The 23403-nt window shown below is 38.6% G+C and overlaps 1 protein-coding gene across 2 annotated transcripts in view; it reads left to right on the forward strand.

The window, feature by feature from the left end:
- Positions 1-23403, forward strand: part of FTO (FTO alpha-ketoglutarate dependent dioxygenase) — a 345689-nt gene that overhangs the window by 125365 nt on the left and 196921 nt on the right. For both annotated transcript variants that reach the window (XM_032486327.1, XM_006185972.3), the window contains exons 5-6: positions 10853-10932; positions 18513-18656. In XM_032486327.1, the coding sequence (XP_032342218.1) occupies positions 10853-10932; positions 18513-18656 (224 nt within the window). The remainder of the gene's footprint in view (positions 1-10852; positions 10933-18512; positions 18657-23403) is intronic.

Raw genomic sequence — 23403 nt, forward strand, 5'->3', positions numbered from 1 at the left:
CAGTCCCAGTACCCCCACTAAAAAAAATAAATAAATAAACCTAATTACCCACCCCTCAAACAAAAACAGTAAATAATTTTAAAAAATACATCTTCATATCACCACACAGAGATAATATCATTCATAACTATTTGGTCTAATTCTTCTCATGGTTTTTTCTCTACTTGAAAATATATGTTTACTTTGTCTTTTTTAGAAAATTCATATCATGTTAGATATAATGTTTTGTGTCATATTTTTTCCCTGATACCTTTATATCTTGAACATTTTTCCTTATGAAATATTTCTTGAAAATGTGATTTTAAAAAACAGCTTAAATAAGAATCCCCTACTATTGTCATGTAATTCATTTCCAGTGTTTTGATATCACATACATCCCTGCAGTGAACATTGTTGTACATACATCTTTGTCTCATCTCTGATTATTTCTGTAGGAAAAATTACTAGACGTGGAATACATGGATAAGGGATGAGCATGTCAGGTATTTGAAAACTGTACATATCATATTGTCAGACTGTTAATCAGAAAGATTGTCTTCAGTTTACATTCTCACCTACAGTGTATGAAATGTGGTTACTTCCACCAGCCTACTTTATCTCACCCTACGCAGTACTGGGCATTACAATTTAAAATATTTTTGCCAGTTTAATGAGTGAAAATAACATGCTATTTTAAATTGCATTTCTTTACGGAGGAGGTTGAGCATTTTCCATGTTTCTTGGCCATTTGTATGCTTCTTTCAATTACTGTTCATTGACTGGTCATCTTTTACCCATTTTTCTGTTGATGTGTGAGTGTTTTTCTTGACATTTACTTTGTTCAATCCTTCTGCCTAGTTGCCAGGTATTTTTTTTTAATGTACTCTTAGATTTCTTGAGTTAGATTTTTAATATAGAAATTTTTTTAGATGAAGCATCTCTTCTTTCAGATAGTATTTTTATATTTGCATTAAATGAAATAAGCCTATTTGAAATTATTTAACTACTTTTACATTCACTGCTAATCTTTTTTATATCATGGTTTTAATTTAATTTAATCACTGTCTTGGTCAGCTAAAGTATAGGTTCTAACCATTTTTTCATGAAAGCTAATGTTAGGGGAATGGTGGTAGCATAATTCTCTGAATCTCTGCATTATTTGAGAGTGATTTTCTGTGCCTTCACGTATCAGTATCTCCTTGAATGGCTGTAGGATTCTTGAGTAACAAGCTCTCCACCTTAAAACCGTACAGCTGGGTCCCTTGACCTCTGATATTTGATGTTAGGGAGATGTTTGAGACCATTTCATTTTGGTTCTATTGTAGTAAATTGTGTTTTTGCTTTGGACATCTGTCGTATTTTGTATTTAATTTTTGAACAGAATTTGTTTACGTACTTGGTTGACCATTTTGTAATACAGACTCAGGCCTTGTCACAACTTTGGAAAATATTCTTCTGTTATTTCTTTGTTCTGTCATCTCTGCTTTCTGCTTTCTTTCTAAGATTCCTGTTATATCTGTTTCTAAGATTCTTGATATAGCTTATATCTGTTATATAAGCTTCCAGACTCTGCCCCTCATGTCTTATTTTTTCTGTCAGTAATTTTGTTTTCCCTCTGAGTTCTGGGGGAATTTCTTGACTTCTCATCCACCTCAGTAATGCCATTTTTCTGCAGCGTGCATTCTGTTGTTCCCTCCATCTGTTATCATTTCAAATGAAGCAATACCTGTTTCAAAAAAATCACCTCCAAGCGGCCTTTCATGATCTCATCCTGTTCCATCCTCATGATTGCCTTCCCCATTCTCACGGATGCAGTGCCTTCTTGAGTGAAGCAGCTTCTTGAAATATTGAGAACTTTATAACCATTTTTGCCTGTCAGTTTGAGTAACACTTTTTCGGAAGAGACAGTTTCGGTTGAACTGGTTCCTTCCCTTAGAAATGTAGTCTTTTGCACGAGCCTGGTGATTTGTCCTGCTTTTCCTGTCTGTGTTTCATTCTAGAAAGAGGACTGGCACTGGCTGGCAGGTAGGTATTAAGATTGTTTCTGTGAAAGCTTAGTATAGATTCACTTGAAAGAGGAACGGAGAAAATGTATATGGCCAGATGGCAGACTTGGTAGACTGGTGTGTACTGAGTAACTCGTTTTTGTCTTAGGTGGTGTAGATGCTGGCAGTACAAGCAAACCGTGGCAGCTGGACGGCCCAGTCACTGGCATACCTGCTTGATCCAGTTTCCACCCTCAGCGATGCCTGGTTCTCTTCTCAAAGTGGTGCTTGTGCCTGTAACACGTCTGGGGTCTGTGGGTCCCACAGGTTGTGTGCACTTAAGGCTGCCCTGCAGACACGAGAAGCCTGCCCTCTGGGTGCCCCTTAGCCTTTCCTGCCCCGCCTGCTCTTCACCTTCTGAGCTAGAGAGTGAGTGCTTCTCTGAAGATCTACTTGATACATTGATCAGGATGCTGCCCTTCCATAATCTTACCCCACTTACACTGTATCTAACACAGTTCCTCATAATGCCTGGCATATTGAGCACCTTTCCCTAATACTTGCACTGAAAGAAGTCCTGATCTCTTTTAATATTCCATCGATCGTCTCTTTGGAAATCTAGGAAGGGGTCGGTGGAGGCTGGGGTCTCTACTGTGCATCTTGCCAGGAAGCCTCCCCTCCCCCTTTCATTGGCTATTAAATTCTGAAAATGTTCTCGGTCATGGATGTCCCCACATCTAAGAAAAATAAGGTCATAAATATTAAGATTGAGGGATGAGAATGGACAGGTGAGTAAGAATGAAAAGCTTCAGTGCTTGTGTGAAAGTGGGAAGATTGGATTTCAGTATTGGGCTCATTTAGCTCAGGAGTGCCTTTAGCAAAGCTCCTGATTGTTACTTTAAGAAATTTGGGATGCAATAGCCCTGGTGACACACTGGACAACAAAACCAAGGAAAGAAGGGCTGGGTTAAATTTAGGGTGACCAGCTGTCCCAGTTTGCCTGGGGTGGTGGGGGTGGGGGTCTCAGGATTTGGGACTTCAGTGTTAAAACCAGGAAAGTCCTGGGCATGAATTTAGTCACCCTAGCGTAAATTATGCCTTTGCATTTGTGGTCTCTTATATATGAGATGAGATTTCATGCTACAGTGAGTGTCTGGAGTTCTCTTCACCCACCGATAGAGCACGCAGCATTTAGCCTGCGAAGAGTGAGAGCTTCTTTTCCATTTGTTTTGTTGAATAAATTCTACAAACTCTGATTTCCACCTGAACACAGAGTCAGTCAATTTTTAGCTATTTTCTGAGATAGCTCTGGCAAAGGGATGTTCTTTAAAATGCTTTCTTTTAAAAATTACTAGTATTAGTCTTTTTTTTTTTCAGTATTAGTCTTTCAAGCTAGGAATGTCTTTAGAATATCCTTTGAGATGTACAGTCCATGAAGCTTGAGCTGCTTTTACAGACATAGAGTTTTAGATAAATTAGAAGCTCTTCAATGAAAATTACAGGGTTCTTTCTAAAAGTCATGAAGGATTAGAGACAATTGGGAGCAATTTCAAAACAGTGGTTTGATTAGAGAGTTGCCAAGGATTTCAATGAAGATACCAGCCCCAGAGCACTTACTTCTAATGTTGTTTGTCACTTGGCCTGCCTTGGATTGGTTGCCCCTCGCTGAAACAAAAGCACTTAGCAAATATGTTCATGAAGATGATTTTTTTTCCTCCTTATAATATTTGTAGATCCTTATTAATAATAGCCTAGGAGTAGTGAGGCTTTTGTTTGGGTAGATGAGAATGGTATCTACATGTTTCTTAGAAATGGTTTCAACCCTTTATGGGAGTCTGGCCTGGACAAACTCCTCCTACCTCTGCATTTTTGTTTGTTTGTTTGTTTGTTTGTTTGTTTGTTTGTTAGTTTAGCTTTAAATCCCGCTTTGGGCAAAATAGTTCAGATCGACTAGAAATTCTCAGATGTGTCCTTAACCAGAGTTCTCAGAGACGGCAAAGTGGAAGAGAGAATGGACGTGCGGTCTTCTTCAGGCCTAAAGCCACACTCCTAAACCCAAGTCAGCAGAGGCCAGGTCTAACTTCTTCCTCTGTGTTAGCTTTCCTTGTTGTCTTCGTATTTGCCGTTAATGCTCAATGTACCACTGCCATTTTCTCCTTACCTTTCATTGTGTTTTGTGCTATTGTTCATATAGTGTCCTGTTGGTCTGTGACTTACTCATCTTCAGTTTGTTGTTGTTCCTGTGAAAACCCCAAAAATTGTTCTCAATTTCACTGTATCACTCTGCTTCCCCAGTCCATTAGCAGGTCCTATTATTTTCCTCGAAAACTGCTGAATCTGTTCACTGCTCACCATCTCCTCTGCTATGACCAAGTCACGGTCAACTCCTGCATGGAAGGCTGCAGCAGTTTCCTGACTGCTTCAAATCTTGTTCCCTTTTTTAGTCTTCTCTTTTTTCTAGAAAGCCACCAGAGTGGTTTATTCCAACTTAGATCCTCTCTACCTTTTTTCCCTCTCTGCTTAAAATTTTCTAAAGATTTCCCACTGTATTGAGAATAAAACCCCCATTTCTTACCATGACCAACAGAGACCTCCTTAATCCGTTCCAGGCCCCACCCCACCTCCACCGTGCTCACTGGTCTGCAGTCTCCCTGGCTGGTCTTCATCCTCACTGTCTAGCAAGCTCATGCCCACTAAGTGCCCTGGCCCTTGCCCTTTCCTCTGCCTGGAATTCTCTCATCCCAGACCTTGGCATTGTAGGCTCCTCATTATTCAGATCTCATCTTGGCTTAAATGTCACCAGTGAAGGTTCCATACCAGGTACTGCACTATTTCCCTGGAACCCCACTAATTCTTAAGCTCATTAAATTATCCTTTATTCTCTCCAGGGCACTTCCCATCTGAATTTCTTGCTTATTATCTGTCTTTTCTAGCGTCATGTAACCTCCATGAGAGCTGGGACTTTGTTTTGTTCACTGGATCTGGAATAGTACTCATCACGTAATAGTTGCTAACCCAAGAATTAAATGAAGTAATGCAAATAAGGGTTTTCCGCTGCCCGGAGAACTCTGGGGGAATTACTTCATATAGTATATATCTGTGTGTATTATGAGTCTCAAGATGATGAACCAGGCATTCTTAAAGAATTTTCCAAAGACTTTTCAGTTGATAATTTTAAAAAAAAAGTTTATTTTTTAGAGCAGTTGTAGGTTCACAGCACAATTGAGTGACAGGTATAGAGTTCCCATATAGCCATGCCCCCAAACATACATAGCCTTTCCCACTATCAACATCCTGTACCACAGTGGTACATTTGTTATGGTCAGTTAACCTACATTGTCACCTAACGTCCATATTTTACATTGGAGTTCATTCTTGGTATTGTATATTTTATAGATTTTTTAAAAAAATGTATTATGACATGGTCCAGCATTATAGTACCATACAGAAAAGTTTCACTGCCCTAAAAATCCTGTGTAATTCTCCTATTTGTCCTTTCCTCCCACCTCAACTCCTGACAACTTTTTACTGTCTCTATAATTTTGCCTTTTCCAGAATGTTCTAGAGTTGAAATCATACAGTATGTAACCATTTCAGATTAGCTTCTGTCACTTAACAGTAGTCATTTGTAAGTTTCCTCATGTCTTTTCATGGCTTCATAGCACTTCTCTTTTTAGTGCTGAATAATATTCCATTATCTAAATGTGCCACAGTTTATCCACTCACCTACTGAATGACACTTTGGTTGCTTCCAAGTTTTGACAATTATGGGTAAAGCTGCTATAAACATCCATTTTCAGGTTTTTTTGTATGGGCATGTTTTCAACTCATTTGGGTGAATATCATGCAGTGCAGTTACTGGGTCTGGGAGTAAGAGCGTGTTTAGTTTTGTAAAAAACTGCCAGACTGTCTTCCAATGTGACTGTACCATTTTGCATTCCCATCAGCAATGATTGTGAGTTCCTGTTGCTTCATATCCTCACTAATATTTGGTGATGTCAGTGTTCTGGATTTTGGCTATTCTCATAGGTGTATAGTGGGTATTTGTTTTAATTTACAATCCCATGACAAATGTAGTGAAGCATCTTTTTATATGCTTATTGCAATTTGTATATCTTCTTTGGTGAGCTATCTGTTCAGGTCTTTTGCTCATTTTTTTTTAATACAGTTGTTTTGTTTTCTTATTGTTGAGTTTTAAGGGATCTTTGTATATTTTAGATAGATCTTTTACTGAGCATGTCTTTTGCCAATATTTTGTCCCAGTCTGAGGCTTGTCTTCTTATTCTCTTGATAGTGTTTTTCACAGAACAGTTTTTAATTTTTATGAAGTCCTGTGTATCTGTTCTTTCTTTCATGGATTGTGCTTTTGGTGGCACGTAAAGAGTCATAACCACACCCAAAGTCATCCAGATTTCCTCCTATGTTATTGTCTATGAGTTTTATACATACACATTTTACATTTAGATCTATGATCTATTTTGAGTTGATTTTTATGAAAACTGTAAGGTCTGTCCAGATTCATTTCTGGAGCTCTCTATTTTGAAAGGCTATTAATTATTGATTCAATTACTGTAGTAGATATAGGCCTATTCAGTTTGTCTATTTCTATTTGTGTGAGTTTTGGCAGATTGTATCTTTCAAGGAATTGATCCATTTCATCTAGTTTATCAATTTGTGGGCAGAGAGCTGTTCATAGTATTACTTTATTATCTCCTTGACATCCATAGGTTCTGTAGTGATGTCTTCTTTTTCATCCCTTGTATTAGCCTTTGTGTGTTCTCTTTTTTTTTCTTTTTCTTAGCTTGCTTAGAGACTTATTGATTTTATTCATCTTTTCAAAGAACCAGCTTTGTTTCAATGATTTTCTCTATTGATTTCCTATTTTTGATTTTATTAATTTATGCCTTAATTTTTATTATTTTTAAAATTCTGCTTCCTTTAAATTTAATTTGCTATACTTTTTCTAATTTCTTAAGATGGGAGCTTATATTATTGATTTTAAAGCTTTCTACTTTTCTAACATATACATTCAATGCTATAAATTTGTCTCATAGCACTGCTTTTGCTGCAGCACACAAATTTTGATAAGTTGTATTTTTATTTTCACCTAGTTAAAAATATTTTTAAAATATTTCTTGTGATTTCTTCTTTGATTATATGTTATTTAGAAGTGTGTTGTATAATCTCTAAGTATTTTGAGATTTCCCAGTCATCTTTCTGTTACTGGTTTCTAGTTTAATTCCTTTGTGGGCTGAGAGCAGACATTGTATAACTTCTTTTTTTTTTAAAACTTTGCTAAGGTGTGCTTTTTGTTCAAGAATGTGGTCTATTTTCAAATGCTGGAGAGGCTGTGGAGAAAGGGGAACCCTCCTACACTGCTGGTGGGAATGCAGTTTGGTGCAGCCACTGTGGAAAACAGTATGGCGATTCCTCAAAAGACTAGGAATAGACTTACTGTATGACCCAGGAATCCCGCTCCTGGGCATATATCCAGAAGGAACCCTACTTCAGGATGACACCTGCACCCCAATGTTCATAGCAGCACTATTTACAATAGCCAAGACATGGAAACAGCCTAAATGTCCATCAACAGATGACTGGATAAAGAAGATGTAGTATATTTGTACAATGGAATACTATTCAGCCATAAAAGTCGACAACATAATGCCATTTGCAGCAACATGGATGCTCCTAGAGAATGTCATTATAAGTGAAGCAAGCCAGAAAGAGAAAGAAAAATACCATATGAGATTGCCCATGTGTGGAATCTAAAAACCAAAAACAAAAACAAAAACAAAAAACAAAGCATATATACAAAACAGAAATAGACTCATAGACATAGAATACAAACTTGTGGTTTCCAAGGGGGCAGAGGGTGGGAAGGGATAGATGGGATTTCAAAATTTGTAGAATAGATAAACAAGATTATACTGTATAGCACAGGGAAATATATACAAGATCTTATGGTAGCTGACAGAGAAAAAAATGTGACAATGAATATATACATGTTCATGTATAACTGAAAAATTGTGCTCTACACTGGAATTTGACACAACATTGTAAAATGATTATAAATCAATAAAAAATGTTAAAAAAAAAGAAAAAAAAAGAATGTGGTCTATTTTGATGAATGTTCTACATGAGCTAGAAAAGAATGTGTAGTCTGCTGTTGTTGTATGAAGTAGTCTATAGATGTCAGTTAAGTTGATGGTGCTCTTGAGTTTAACTGTGTCCTTACTGATTTTCTGCCTGAGGGATTTATTCTGTGAGGGGATGTTAAAATCTCTAACTGTAATAGTGGATTTATCTGTTTCTCCTTGCTGTTCTGTTTGTTTTTGCCTCACATATATTGATGCTTTATTATAAGGCACATACACCTTAAGGATTGTTTCATATTCTTGGAGAACTGACCCTTTATCATTATGTAATGCCCCTCTATATCCCTGATAATTTTCCTTTTTTTGAAGTGTGCTTTATCTGAAATTCCTATAGGTACTCCAGCTTTGTTTTTGATTAGTGTTTCTATGATATATCTTTCTCTATCCCTTTCCTTCTAATTATATGTGTCTTTATATTTAAAGTGAATTTCTTGTAGACTACATATAGTTGCATATTGTTTTTTTCATCTGCTCTGACAATCTCTGTCTTTTAATTGGTGTATTTAGGCCATTGGCATTTAAAGTGATTAATGATACAGTTGGGTTAATATTAATCTTATTTGTTAATATTTTCTATTTGTCACTCTTGTTCTTTGTTCTTACTTTTCTTTTTGGCCAACATTAACAAATTATTTTTTCTGTATTCTCCCTCCTCTGAGACTCTAATTACATTTATGTTAAACTGCTTAATATTGTCTCATAGGGCATTGATGCTCTTTCATTTTTTTTTATAGTGTTTTTTTCCTCTGTGTTTTTGGGTAGTTTCTGTGCATTCTACTTCACTTACCTTTTCTTCTTCAGTGTCTTAGGTGCTGTTCATCTCATTCAATGGAATTTTTAATGTTAGTCACTCTATTTTTTGTGTTTTGAAGCTTCATTTTATCTCTTCATACATATATGTAGGATATGTATATATGAAGGGAAAGAAAGATATGTATATATCTTACATGTCAATGTCATATGTATCGTACATCTTTTATTTCTCTGTTATATTTTGAATGAATGCTGGATATGGCCAGTTTTATCTGTTGATGCCTGATTTTGTTATATGCTTTTAAATAGTGTTGGATTTCACTCTAGTGAGTAATTGAATTATATGGAATAGGTTGGATCCTTTTGAGACTTGCTGTTAAGCTTTTTGATGGACCTTGGGCAGCCTTTAATATAGGGCTTATTTAACTTTCCTTCTAAGATGATACTTTTCTAAAGATTCTATCCATTATCTCAGTAGGAGCCATTCTGGCTGCTGAGAGCACAAAGTACTCCTGGCCCTGTATGAGGTCTGAGATTCGTTCAGCCTACAGCTTTCTGGTGCTGCTTTGTATTCTTACGTGCACAGATCAGTGCTTACCTAAAGACTTGAAGGAACCCTGCCTGCTGCGGATGTCTGCTTGCTCTCTCCCTGTGCAGGTTCTTCTCTGGCAGCGTTCTGCCCTACACATCTCTGCTGCCTCGGCCTTCCTAAACTCTAGTCTGTCTTCACAGCTCAGCAAGAGGGGAAACTGAAAACTCAAGTTCTGACTTCTCCCTCCCTACTCTGTGGTTTTGAAACTGTTCCCAGGTAGTAAGCTAGGGCAATTGTAGGGCTTACCTATTTTCTTTCTCTTATCTTTGGGGTAATATCATGCTCTGCTTTCTTGTATCAAAAACATTTGTTTCCTGTTTTTGGTCTGTCTTATGGTTGTTAAGGTAAAAGGGTAAACCTCATCCTGGTTACTCTGTAATGTCCGTCAGCAGGAGTCATGCAATTGGCATTTTGTATTTCCGTTTATGTTTAGAGATAACACTATAGGTTGTTTTTGCTAACACCTACGGGGTATAGTGGTCTTTGCCTTCTAGTTTACGTCATTGTCTTTCTTGGTATCTTGCTAAGAAGCCTCTGCTGCTTATGTCGGAAATCATGTGTTGGTGGGAACAGTTCTATTCAGTTCTCTTCTTTGTAATAGAAGAAGCAATGTCCTAAGCAAAAGTGATACAGATTCTGCCTCACATATGGCATCATTTCTTAGAATACACAACAACTTGGCCTTTGGTTTTCCTCCTGCTGTATGTGGTTTTAGGCGTGTTCTTAAGCTGATGAATCCACCGCCTACTCCATGCTTGGGTCATGAATCTGTAGGCTTGAATTCTGTTCTGTGAGCCAGAGCTTCGCAACATGCTGAGTTGGTTGGTTTGCTGCCTGGAAAATTGTTAGGGCAAAATTGATACTTTGATTGGGGAGAGAGAGAGAGAGAGAGTGAGGCCGATTTTCAGATGAAAGATGTTCAACTCCAAGTAATATGAAAGAATTTTGGCCAATTCTAAAGGTGGTGAGAGGGTATCACAAGACTACAAATAAGTAAGGTAACCCTATGTCCTGTTAGCAAAGGACAATCCTGGTTTGCACTTGTTGTCCTGGAATAATTATTGGTAACATCCCCTTTCACTACTAAAAGCATCATGGTTTTTGATGGTTTTACACCATTAGTGGTTTTATACCATATGACTTATATATATATATATATATAGTGTCATCCTACTTACAAAGAATGGTTTAAAGAATACAGGATAACTGTCAATTCCTTGGTTATTGTCATTTTTCTTGAATAATGAATTTACTATTTACTTTGTATTTTAGTTAAATAATATCGAGTGACTAATAAGTCTGTGTCAGGTGATTTTCTTTCCTTCTCTCTTTCTTTCTTTTTTTTTTTTTTTTTTTTTTTTAATTTTTGGTATTTGTTTCTGCAGATGATCTCAATGCCACCCACCAACACTGTGTTTTGGCTGGCTTACCACCTCGGTTTAGTTCCACTCACCGAGTGGCAGAGGTAAGTGTAAATAAAAATGTGACTCAAACTTAATTGGATATGACAGAAGTGGTTGAATGAGCAATTTATCATAGAACTTTGGAAGAATATTTGATAGGAAAATTGCTTCCATCTAACTTGACTTTAGCCTCTATTTACTTGCTTTTTTAGCTTTGAGTTGTGTTGGATCCAGTGTTCACAGCATGGGATAAGTCAATTTTGCTTCTTGGGGTTATGTTTCTTGGACAAGGTGCCGGTGAGAGGGCATCTTGGCAGGTATTGCTGGTTAGAGATTTTCTGAGGGGTTTGTATCTGTCAAGGTCAAGGGCAGGAGACGGCCAGAACAAAATAGGGTAGATTTGTGTGTGTGCTTGTGCATGTGTTAACTGTGACTGGGCTCAGATGGTTGAGAATTTACATTTCCCTTAACTTTTGGGTCAGGCTTCTGGGCATGTGAATGTAAATTTCAGAGAAAGTCACAGCGGTGCCAAGGAATTTCTCAGCTCCCCAGTTGTGTTCCTAACCCGGACTTTATTGCTAAATTCTGCCACTACTTGCAGTGGCTGCTAGTCAGCTGATTAGACTAGTTCAGAATGGAAACCTAAGAGATGAGGAAAGCCCTAAGTAGTCACCCTCGAGTATTTTGTGCTCAGCTAAGAAGAGTTCCAGGGCGCAGGGGAATGATCACGAGAAGGATTACAAGTTGACCTCGTATCCAAGCTTGTTATCTGTGCTTTGCTTTTATAGCTTGACTTTTCATCGTACCACAGGGGGACCAGTGTGAGAGAGTTGGGCAGAAGGGATACATAAAGTGTCAGGGACACACAGGCACAAGACCTTTTCAGTCCTGAGACTGCGAGTCCACGAGGCAGCGTCGTGCCTTTTGGTATTTAAGTAGCTCTTTTCTAGTAAGCTGGTCCTGTCATGCTGCTGGGTGATAGAGAGGGCATGAGTGTCTGAATCAAGATGCCAGCAAACCCATCAAGCATTCCTTCCCCCCTTTTCTCCTTATCTCCCTTCTTCTCCCTTCCTTCCTTCCTTCATCTAAATGTCTGAGTGTCTGTTCCGTGTCCCGCAGCACTAGAGGCTTGAGAGAGAGCGAGCCATCAACATGACAATTATGGCCACTAGCTTTGGTGAACTTCCCTTTTCGTTTGAGAGACAAATATTAGATAAAAACACAAATCATTATCTTGGAGACCTAAAAGTAAGTTCTGTTAGGAAGGAAGGAAGAAGGGAGGGAGGCAGGCAAAAAGGAGTGAGCAAGCATTTATAAAGCATCTCACATGTGCTTTGTATTGTACAAAATAGACTCCATTTTTGTGTAATACAGGATGATATGGGGAGGGTATAGCCCAGTGGTAGAGTGCATGCTTAGCATGAGGGAGGTCCTGGGTTCAATCCTCAGTGCCTCCACTTAGAAAAAAAAAAGTATATAGACATCTGTCTTTCTAGCTAGAACTCTCTCAAGAATCCTTCTGAGTGTGTGGCTACTTTTTCTGTGCATCCTGGCGTCTTTCCTGGTCCAAGCTGATAAGATTAGTGCTGAGCTCAGAGGTACAAAAGGATGAATTAGAAGTGTGGGAAAATGTGTTTGATGAGAGTAATAATCATACCTAGTTCATAGGGTTCTTGTGAGGATTAAATGAATTAATACATGTAAGTTTTTTAGAAGAGTGACTGGTATTGAGAGAGTATGCATTCAAAGACTGTTAGTCACTATTACTATTATTAAATTACTACTCGTACTACTACCACTACTACTACCACCACCACCACCACCACCACTACCACTACCACCACTACCGCCACCACCAGCACCACCACCACTACCACCACCACTACTACCACTACTGTCTTTTCATTTGTCCTGATGAAAAGCCATTGAAGACAGGAACGACCAAAGCTCTTTGTGTGGAAGGCTCTTCTGTCTCCACTTACACGCTAGAGTGTTTCATAATAAAGCAAGAGACATTATGTCATCAGTGAGTCTTAACTGGAAGAATTGCTATTGATTGAAAGCTGCTATTCAAAAGGAGGGAGGTGATTTTAGTTCATTCATCCATTCTGGAAACTTTCGTTCAACTTTCCAGTGTTCAAGGTTTTCTTTTAGGCACTTGTGAACAGGAATGGTGGACAGCTTGATATCTTCGGGATGCCTACAGTCTAACAAAGTAGTTTTGGTGCAGAACAGAGAGTAGCAAACAGCATCTCCTCATGAGTGAGGAGACTTGTAGGACTTGAACAAGTAGGGATTAGGGGATTTTAGGACATTTTAGGACAGCTAGTGGAATGAGGACCCAGGTGGAGATGTTGGGATGGGATGGGCTGGGGGCACAGAGGGAATATTGAGTGGCTGTGCTGTGAATCCCAGGATGCCAGAAAAGGAGTGTTTGCAGATAAATGCTGATTCCTGAGTGGGACCAGATTATGAAGGGTCTTGTATATCAGATGAGGTGTGTTTTAACTTAAGTTGTTGGCAGGTGGGGGTTATTGATGATTTATTTATCGTTGTGGTGACATCCTGGAGATACCTTTAGGAAGATGAAAATGATGGAGATATCCACTAAACCTGTTGGTCTGAAGTAAGATAGTGGTAACAGGGGAGAAGAAGAAGTTCCCTTGACTGATGTAGTAGACATGGTGTCAGACTTGGCAACTGACCTATTGAGGTGGAGGGAAGGATGTAAGAGTGAGTGAATGGATGGATGAACAAACGAATGAATGAATCAGGTAACTAACTAGTTCTTTATTGGATGCTTGTCACATGCCAGGCTCTTGGATGATTCTGAGGTTTCAAGCCTGGGTGAGCTGGAGATGACTTTACCATGATGGAAACAGGGATCTAAGACATTAGGGGAAGACAGTAGTTTGTTCAGTTCTGAACTGGCTGAGTTGGAGCTGCCAAATGGAAATTTTGGACGAAAGCTTGTGAGAGATCAGGAGACTTTTCCTTCTCCACCTCCTACAATAGATACAGGCATACGTGGAAGTTCCCAAAAGGAGCCCTTTGGAATGCAGTTTGAAAAGTACCCCTCTGGCCTTATTGCCTTTTTTAATTTTTAACAAGTGAACCAGCTTCACTAGAGTAGCAGTGCTTTCAAAATATCCTGAGGTTTAGGTTTCTGTGCTTAGTCATAGCTGTATTTGTAGCTTCTAATTCTTAGGCAGAATTTTGAGCATTAATTATCTTTTAATAAAGCGGTGGATATGTATAGCGGTGCTGTTAGAAGAAACACATTATCCCAAATCTGTGTCTTTTATATTATGCCCGCTTCAATTCAAGCTACGTGATGTTTTGCTAATTAGGCACATGTAATGTGAGAGATGTGACCATCCTGCTTTCTATATTGTAGATCAGGGTCAGAGAAAATTCTGTAGCTTGTGGGCCAGTCAGCTGCTTTTGTAAATAAAGTTTTATTGGAACACAGCCATGCTCATTTGCTTGCCTGTTGTTTATGGCTGCTTTGGAGCTCCAGTGGCAGAGCTGAGTAGTTAAACACAGACCTTGTGGCCTGCAAGCCTGAAATATTTACTATCAAGCCTAAAGGAAAAAGTTTGCTGGCTCTGTTATACATGATCCTGTGTATACAGGCTTTAAAAATTACTTTAAATCTAAAAATATTTTTTTAAAAAAATCATTGTTTTAAGGTTAACTTTTTATTTCTTCCAAAATATTTTTACCAGAAGTCAAAAATGATAATTTTCATTGCTGGTTAAGTTACCATGAAATGGTACCTTCATACATTTCTGGTAGTTTTTCCTAATTGGTATATTTTTTGGAAAGCTATGTGGGGATATGTAAAAAGCATCATAAAAATACTCCTGTCTTTGATTGCACAACACTGTTTTTAGGAATCAAACCTAGGAAATAATTCAAAAGTATATATAAAAGGATATTTATCTCATATGATAATAGTAGTGAAAAGTTGGACAGAACCTTAATGCCTTTATATTATGTGATTAGCTAATTAAATTATTAGTATCACCTCAGTGAGAAACATTGAAAATGGTAGTTTTGAATACTTATTTATAAACAGTGAAAAACAGCATATACACTGATATGCATGTACTGATTACAACTGTGTGTGGACAAAGAATCACGTGCAATAAAAATAATTAAAATAAGGTAAGGTGGCAGGATTATGTTTTTATCCTATTTAAAACTTTTTAATTTCGTCTTACATTTTCAGTAATAGAAGAAGGAAAAGATTTTTTGCCCAGCACTATAGTTAGCATTATTATTTCCCTCAGTACAGAGAGAAAAAAAAAGATTCGTGCAACTTTATACTCACTTGTTCTACAAATGTCCTTTCCTTCACACAGTATTAAATTAGACATCTTTTTTGTGCCAAACAAAATGATTTGCTATTTTCTGCCTATTCACAGTATGTAGGAAACAGATTGTCTTAAGGAAATGATGTTCTGAAATTCATTTTGGTTATCAGGGAAAAATATCTATCTAGTTTTTGGTTTCATGTGAGTAAATTATGTCTGATGACTCTCGACCTGTGTTTGATTTTAGTTTTTGTCTGATTGTGACAGAATATTCTTGGGGTTCAGTACAGAATGTCTGTTTTTTGTAAATTTAAATGTTATGTACAGTTATGTCTTAAATAGGTAGTTACTCTAATGATTCAAAATTCAAAAAGTACCTGAGAGTTTCCAGTTAAAGTCTCTTTCTCCTTGTGCCAACCACCTTCTCCTCCCAGAGGCAACCAGTGTTATCAGATTTTTGTTATTCCTTTCAGTGACATTTAATACATATATAAGCAAATACATGTGTAATTAAATTTTTAATATAAATGGTAGCCTCCTCTACACCCTATTCTGCACTTTTTGTTCCATTTTAGTAAACCTTGTTGATAATTACTTATCAGTATTTTGTCAAGATATTACTTATCAATTCTTAAGAGTTGGAAATTTTTTTTAGATATGAAACCAAAAGTAAGTAAGCAAAGAAAACAACAGATAAATTGGACTTGATCAAAGTTGCAAACTTATATGCTTCAAAGGATACCATCAAGAAAGTGAAAAGACAAACTATAACAGAATGAGAGAAAATATTTACAAACCGTGTATCTCACAAGGTGCCCATATTTAGAACACATAAAGAACTCTTACAACTCAGTGATTAAGAAGGTAGATAATCCAGCGCATGTTTAATCACTAAAACAAAAAATAAACATAAGGAGCCATCACTGCCATTAGTTAATTAATTAATAAAAAAAGATAATCCAACTTTTTTAAAAGGTAAAGGATTTGAATAGGCATGGCTCAGAGGAGATATACCAATGGCCAGTAAGCACACGGAAAGATAGTCAGCATCATTAGCCATCAGGGAAATGCAGATCAAAACCGCAATGACATACCACTTTATACCCGCTGTCCTTAAAACTACAGTGACAAGTGTTGGTGAGGATTTGCAGAAATCGGAGCCCTCATGCACTGCTGGAGGGAATGCAAAATGGTGCAGCCACTTTGGAAAACAGTCTGGCACTTCCTCAGAAGGTTAAATACAGAGTTCCCGTACTGCCTAGCAATTCCATGCCTAGGTACATACCCAAGAGAAGTGAAAACTTGTGCATGAATGTTCATAGTCGCTTAATTCGTTAAGAGCCAAGAAGAGGAGCCTAAATGAATGGATAAACAAAGGGCAGTGTATCCATACAATTGAATGATTATTTGGCAATAAACAGGAATGGGGGACTGACACGAGGTACAGCATGGACGAACCTCAAAAATATTATACTAAGTAAAGGAAGCCAATCACAAGAGACCACATATTGTATGATTTCATTTATATGAAGTGTCCAGAGTAGTTAAATCTGTAGACACAGAAGGTCGATTAGTGGTTGCTTAGGGCTGGAAAGGCTAGTAGAAGTAGGAGAGGGTGACTGCTCAAAGGTATGGGATAAAAATGTTCTAAAATTAGTTGTAGTGATGGTTGCACAACTCTGTGGATATACAAAAAGCATTGAATTGTATCTTTAAGTGGGTAAATTGACATGTGAACTATATATCTCAGTAAAATTGTTACCATCACCACCACCCCTCAAAAAACTAGGCCTGATTATAGGTTCTTTACATCAGCTAAAACTCTAATCACCCAGGGTGGGGGAAATAACTAACTAACTAACTAACTAACTAACTAACTAACTAACTAAATATATTCCCTCCTCCTTTTTTTTTTTTCTTTTGGCTGCCAGTATAAATAGCTCCATCATAGTTCATTTAACTGGTCCCTTATTGATGGGAAATTTTGTGTTGTTTTTAATCTTTTGTTAGAGTAGATGGCATTTCAGTTAATTACCTCTGATGTAGGTTACTCCATACTTGGGAGAGTAAAGGCTGCAGTTAGAACACGTTTATAGACAGAATGTCATTAAAAATATGTTGTAGGGGTGGCTGTGGGACAAAAGTGAGTGGTAATTGAATTCCATTTTCTGTTTTTCCCTTTGTAGCAGATTGGAGCTGCTGCCCTTCTGTTCCCAGAACTTTGGGATCATCATATTCAGATACATATTAGTCAAGTTTCTGATTTTTTGCACAGAAACTTTGTTTTTTTTTTCCTAGGCATGCCCAGGTCACATTGTATCAAGTGGCAGTAACTGTGCAAAGAATTTTTGTACTAAGGGATTAGCCTTCAAGGTTATTTCTAAGGGATCCGTTTAAATTATAGCTGTTAAAATAAAAATATATTGAGTACTACATTTCCCTCATTGGGTCTAAAGGATATTTATAGCTTGCTTTTTTATCATTCTAGGAAATCATGTCATTATCAAAACAAACGGATGCACACTCCACCTGCATCCTCTTCTTTTCTGACACATGCTCATTCAAAGAAGGAGTTAGTCCATTTGACCTCTGTTTTGCTCCCACAGTCTCCGAGAGGGATGGACTAAGTTATCTGTGCCTTTGCTGATAGCCAGGTACTGAGTGACGCCTTTAAACTTGCCTTAGAGGCATGAACAACATACTCTCTGTGATTTAAAGAATCTCTTCTGCGAAGGACTTGTGACTGCCTAGTGTATGCTTTTTGCAGAAAAGGAAAATGAGTCCTTTGCCCAGTGTTTATAACCTCAGGGGTTTTTTTTTTGTTTTTTTTTTTTCTCCTGCCACTGCTGTTGTATTCTGTGTGCTTTTGAACCAGTTGGACAGTCTGGTTACCTGTCTTTCCCATCGTTAGGTTCAGGGCACTTGAAATAAAGGCAGTGTCCTTAACTTCTTGGTGAATTAGTTATTTGTCCAATAACTACTTAGTAAGTTTCTTGTACATTTAGGACTCATTTCTAGGTTCTGCAGTGTATGTAAGATGTATATAGAGAGAAACAGGGCTACAGCCTGGGGGAGCCTACTCTTTAGAGATGTGAGGCCTGTGTAGTAAAAGAGAAGCAGCAGGATGTGTGGCCAAGTGAGGCCAAGCTGGCTGCACGGATCCCAGTGGGAAAGCTGCCCTAGTCATTCTGAAGTTAAGGAGCCCATGCTGAGCTGTGAGGGCAACAGGTGATTGCACAGAAGTGGGACAGACATCCTAGGAACAGAGGGATGGTACACCTGGAGTTTGCTGATCATCTCAGTGGCTGCTTCTGTCTCCGCAGTGCTCGACGGGGACCTTGGATTATATCTTACAGCGCTGCCAGTTGGCTCTGCAGAATGTCCGCAATGAGGCAGACAATGGTGAATTCTCTCTGAAATCCTTAGAGCCTGCTGTCTTGAAACAAGGTGAAGAAATCCACAACGAGGTAAGGACTTTCAGGGACTGTGAATATTCTATCCTACTTGCAAGCTGACAAGTTCATCAGCCACAGTTTGCTGTGAATGTGAGACATGAGACTCCTGGGCCAGAGACAAAGGACAGGTCATTACTTACAATGTAGCAGTAGCCAGAGCATCGGTGTTATTGTGCCAATTCTCCAACCTGCTTCCACAGGGTCACGCAGATGGGCCGGGGTGCATGGGCACCCCGAGGGGTTGCGTCCTGGGAGAGGAGCCTGAGTGGAGGGAACCGGAATCTTCTGTGATGGGTAGTGCGCATGCCTGTCCTTTGCAGCCAGATCAAGACACGTCTTTATCCTCCCAGTCTGTTAGCAAACCTGCCCTTTATTCTGGAGGGAGAAACTGTATTTTCCAAGGGTGTTCACTAAACAGACATCCTTGCAATGAGAGTCTGAAGCAAACGGCAGTCAGTGCCTTGCTCACAGACAGGCAGAGATACAAGACACCCATGAAGGACAGTCTTCCAACAGGGGCTGTTGAGAACGGAGGGTGGACCGTCCTGGCAGGTGTCAATGCCTTGCCCTTTGTTTATGAAATTAGGCATGATTCTGCAGTCTCTCAGGCCAGCAGGTCTGGATCCCATGAGTCAATGTTTCATAAACTTTGTTATTTTCATTAATATCCTTTCAATTTTTGCTTTATCTTTGGACTACGTTTATTGTTATCTTTTCAACACTTTTTAAAGAATCTACTCATTTTTTAATGTAAATATATTTTTTTTTAAAAGGAAGCTTTCTATTACCACTTTAAATGGAAAGCCAGTATGAGTAGCCAAAAGAAAAAAATAACCAGAAAACTCTGGCCAGTGAGATCAGGAATGCTGTTCGTATTCCAGATGCTCTTGGCTGGAGAAGGCTCTGAGCCTGAGGTCTCTGTTCTTCACGTTGAAAAGGGAGATTCTTGGACAACATCATACACTTTCTAAAAGTCATTGAATTCTACACTTTAAAATGGGTGAATTTTGTTGTGGGTAAATTACACCTCAAAAAAAAAAAGCTAAAAGGAAAAAAGAGATTACCAAGTGGTAGAGAATTGGGGTTTTTGGTTTTTGTTTTTTGAGAATTGTTGAAGATTATCATCCATCAAAGATGTTTTCTTTGATGTAATTAGAAAGATTGGTAGAGAGTTTGGAATACAAAAATTTTCTCAGTCATCCTTTCAATAAATAATTACTGAGCATGTGCAGGGCACTCTTCTGGGTGCTTTCGGATACATTGGTAAATAAAATTGATATTCTACTGCAGGGAGATGACAATAAATAATAAACACACTACATCAGTTAAATGTGTAGCATGTTAGAAATTTGATAAGTCTAGAGAAAAAACCAAACAGAGCAAGGCAATGGAGATTGAGATAAGTGGAGAACATCCCCACTGAGAAGATGTCCTTTGAGCAGAGACTTGAAGGAGGTAAGGGAGGGAGCCACGTGGATATCTGGGCATCAGGGTTGCGGGCAGAGGGCAAAACCACTGCCAGGTCTGTGTGTGGGGAGAAGGTCTGGTGTTCATGGACTAGTTATGGGACAGTCTGGTGGGAATGGAGGGAGTGAGTCTGTAAGGCACAGGAGATGGAGACAAGGTCTTGGAGATGGTGTCCGGGGACTGGGGAACTGCAGATTGTAGGTGGTCATCAGAGGTGTCTGTAAGGGCAAGGACGTTCCTTTTTACTCTCAGGGAAATGGGGAGCCATTGAAGGCTTTTGAGCGGAGGAGAAACAGTGTTCCCACAATGTCATGTAATATCTTTAAAAAGATACTTAATTTTTTAGGAGCTACTCCACACTTAGTGAAACGTTGCCATGATCTCCAGAACCAAAGGCAAAGAAATTCTGCCTTCCAGAGAGATAATAACCACTCTGAGGTGAAGCTGAACCCAGGACTGCCTTTCTTCCCTGCTTGTGCCTGATAAGTGTCCTGTGTTCTCTCTCATCTGTCCTTGCTGGAGACATCGCTGAGAGCTAGAGCTTCTGGAAAGATAAGCATTTATGGGCCTGGTGACCTCACTCAATTAGCCTTGGGAGCAAAGTTATGTCTTACTCTGTATTGCTGTCTGGATAAACCTTGCAGTTTTAGGAGCCAGGCTGGCAGGATGGGCTCACTCTTTAAGTGTACATGGGCTAACCACTCCCCCGCCCGCCCCATCCTCTCTGGGCTTCTATGAATGACTCCGATATTTTGTTCTCATTGATATGTGAGGGCTATCTGTAAAATGCTGTTTATCTAACAGGAAAGTATTGTCATCTGAACCCATCTGCTTCAGTGGCTGGTTCCTTATGACATTGTAGTATGTTAGCAGCTGGGGAAGAGATGTGTCAGAAACCTTAGACCCTTGAGGCTTGCCTAGGCTTGAATGGAGAGATCTTGAATTAAATAGTGTGCCAGTCTTCTCTGTCCCCTCAATCTTTGATTCTTCAAGGTCATCTCCTTACTTTAAGAGTGAATTCCATATGTCAGGGCGCATCATCAAAAACTGTTCTTTCATTGTACAAGTTGGTGCACTCACTCTACTGTGTCCTGTTGTTAAACGAGAGCATGAGTGTCCATAATATTTACCCTGGTTCTTATTGTTTGCTTTCCTCTTTCTTAAAGGCCATGTGCCTTTGCTGGACTCATTATAGGATAAAGCCCTTGGTTTTAGATGCTACAGACTGTCAGGCTGTGTGAGTTTTGAAGTGACTGGCTTTCCTTGTCTTAGATAGCTTCTAACCAAGCAATTTGGAGACTTTGGGGATTGGAACTGAGTATCTTAAGAATTTAATTTTTTTTTCCAATTTCTTAAAAAGGGTTTTGATCACTTATAAGCAGAATCTCCTGCTTTGTTATTGAATGGTCTGTTTTCTTTCTTAGAAGGAAATTGTAAAATGTGGAATTCGGTCTCAACACCTAGTAAATTTCCCCTGGGGAAATGCACTATTTGATGTCTTCATTTGGTCCTCATCTTGTTCTGATCAGACCTGCATCTTCCTTCGAGCTACTGTGAAAGGGCCTTCATAGGGTAGCTCTTTGTAGATTGAACTTTAGCATCTGTCTCTGGTCTAATGTCTTTCTTGGTGAAATAACTTATTTCAGTTATTACTGAAATTAGTTACTGTGATTACTGAGTAATTACTGAAATTACTGAGAGCATTGACTCCATTGGGCATGTGTCCACATCTCATGAGGGAAATGCATACACTGACCTGGGACCAAATCAAGGACCCAAACTAACTTGGCAGAAGAAGAGCATGTGACTTTTGCTTACCTGTCAGAGTGATGGAAACGATTTCCAACTAAATGGTGATATTGTAGCTCTGATGGTCTTGGAATCTTACAAACTTTGCTCCCCAATGTCTTAAGTGCGCAGTGACCAAGGTTCAGGTAGGTGGGTGGATTCTGTTTGTTTTTCCCCTTCAGAGTTTTTTAAGACATTTCCAGGAGAAAAGCTTTTCTATTTTTTCTTTCATTGGAAAGAAAGAAATATTTAATAACTGATGGTGGAAAGATTAGTTGGATGTCTGTATGGAAAAAGAAATTAAATCCACTTTGCATGTGATAAAAGAATATAAAAATAAAAAGACTACAGTTCTCATCCCAATAGTACAAAGGACTTTATAACAATTGAAAAACATTATTGACAAGATAGATGAGATCAAGGAAAGTAAAACTGAAAATTATATCCAAAATAGGAAGAAGACAAAAGAAGAAGAAATGTAATAAATAAAATTATTTGCATTATACATGAATAAAGTGTATAATTTGAGAAAATCTTTTTTTTTTAATTGAAGCATTGTTAGTTTACAATCTGTTAACTTCTGGTGTACAGCATCATGTTTCAGTCATACATACACATGCATATATTTGTTGTCATATTCTTTTTCATAACAGATTACTACAAGATATTGAATATAGTTCCCTGTGCTGATTGACTCCTTTGACTATTCCGTAGAGAAGGCCAGTGCTGGTGAATTAGAGGGGTTATAGTGATGTTGTCCCAGGTCACAGCTAGGTAACTAACACTGTTGTGAACATGTTTTCAGTTTTCTCTGATGGTCCAGAAGGCACTTCAAGATCCTACAAATTCTCCAGGCTGTCAATTTGCCTTCTGATACCTGTGGGCATTACTTATCTTTGTATTGTAGTTTTGCCCAAAAGATTGAATAATAGTGAATTTTCATTAAGTGCAAGTCCGAAATCTGGGAGTTTGGTTTAAAAGCATCACGAACACTGAGAGCGCCTCAGGAAAGCTCAGGTACCTGGGAGCGTCCCTGGAGGGACTCCAGGAGAGGGGATGAAGATTCTCCTTCCGTGGATGCTGGAGCGTTGTCAATCAATATGGCGAGACTCTGATTTTTTTTTTTTTTTAAACATTGAAGCAACAAGGCTTCTATTCTAAGTCCTAGCCCTTTGGTTTTTGTACAGCATCCACCCTGTAGCTTTCCTTTCTCATCTCCAGAGTTTGGGGCCAGGATGGGGTGGGGTGGGGTGCAGGAAACACCTTACTTTTTTGGTAACTCAAACTGAATCAAGCAGCTGGAACTATTTTTTGCTTCCTTAATTAATTTTAAGGAAGGAGCCAACTGCTTCTCTTGGCAATGGGAGAACTGGTGGGGGAGGCATTTGATTAAAATCCTGTGGTATTTTTTTTTGCCCACAACATCTCAATGAAAAAGTCAGGTTACAGAGCTGAAGAAAATGCCTGCCAGTGGGTTTGATGCCCACAAAGATTGTTTCTCATG

This window comes from Camelus ferus, chromosome 9 (assembly GCF_009834535.1).
Source record: "Camelus ferus isolate YT-003-E chromosome 9, BCGSAC_Cfer_1.0, whole genome shotgun sequence".
Taxonomy (NCBI): domain Eukaryota; kingdom Metazoa; phylum Chordata; class Mammalia; order Artiodactyla; family Camelidae; genus Camelus; species Camelus ferus.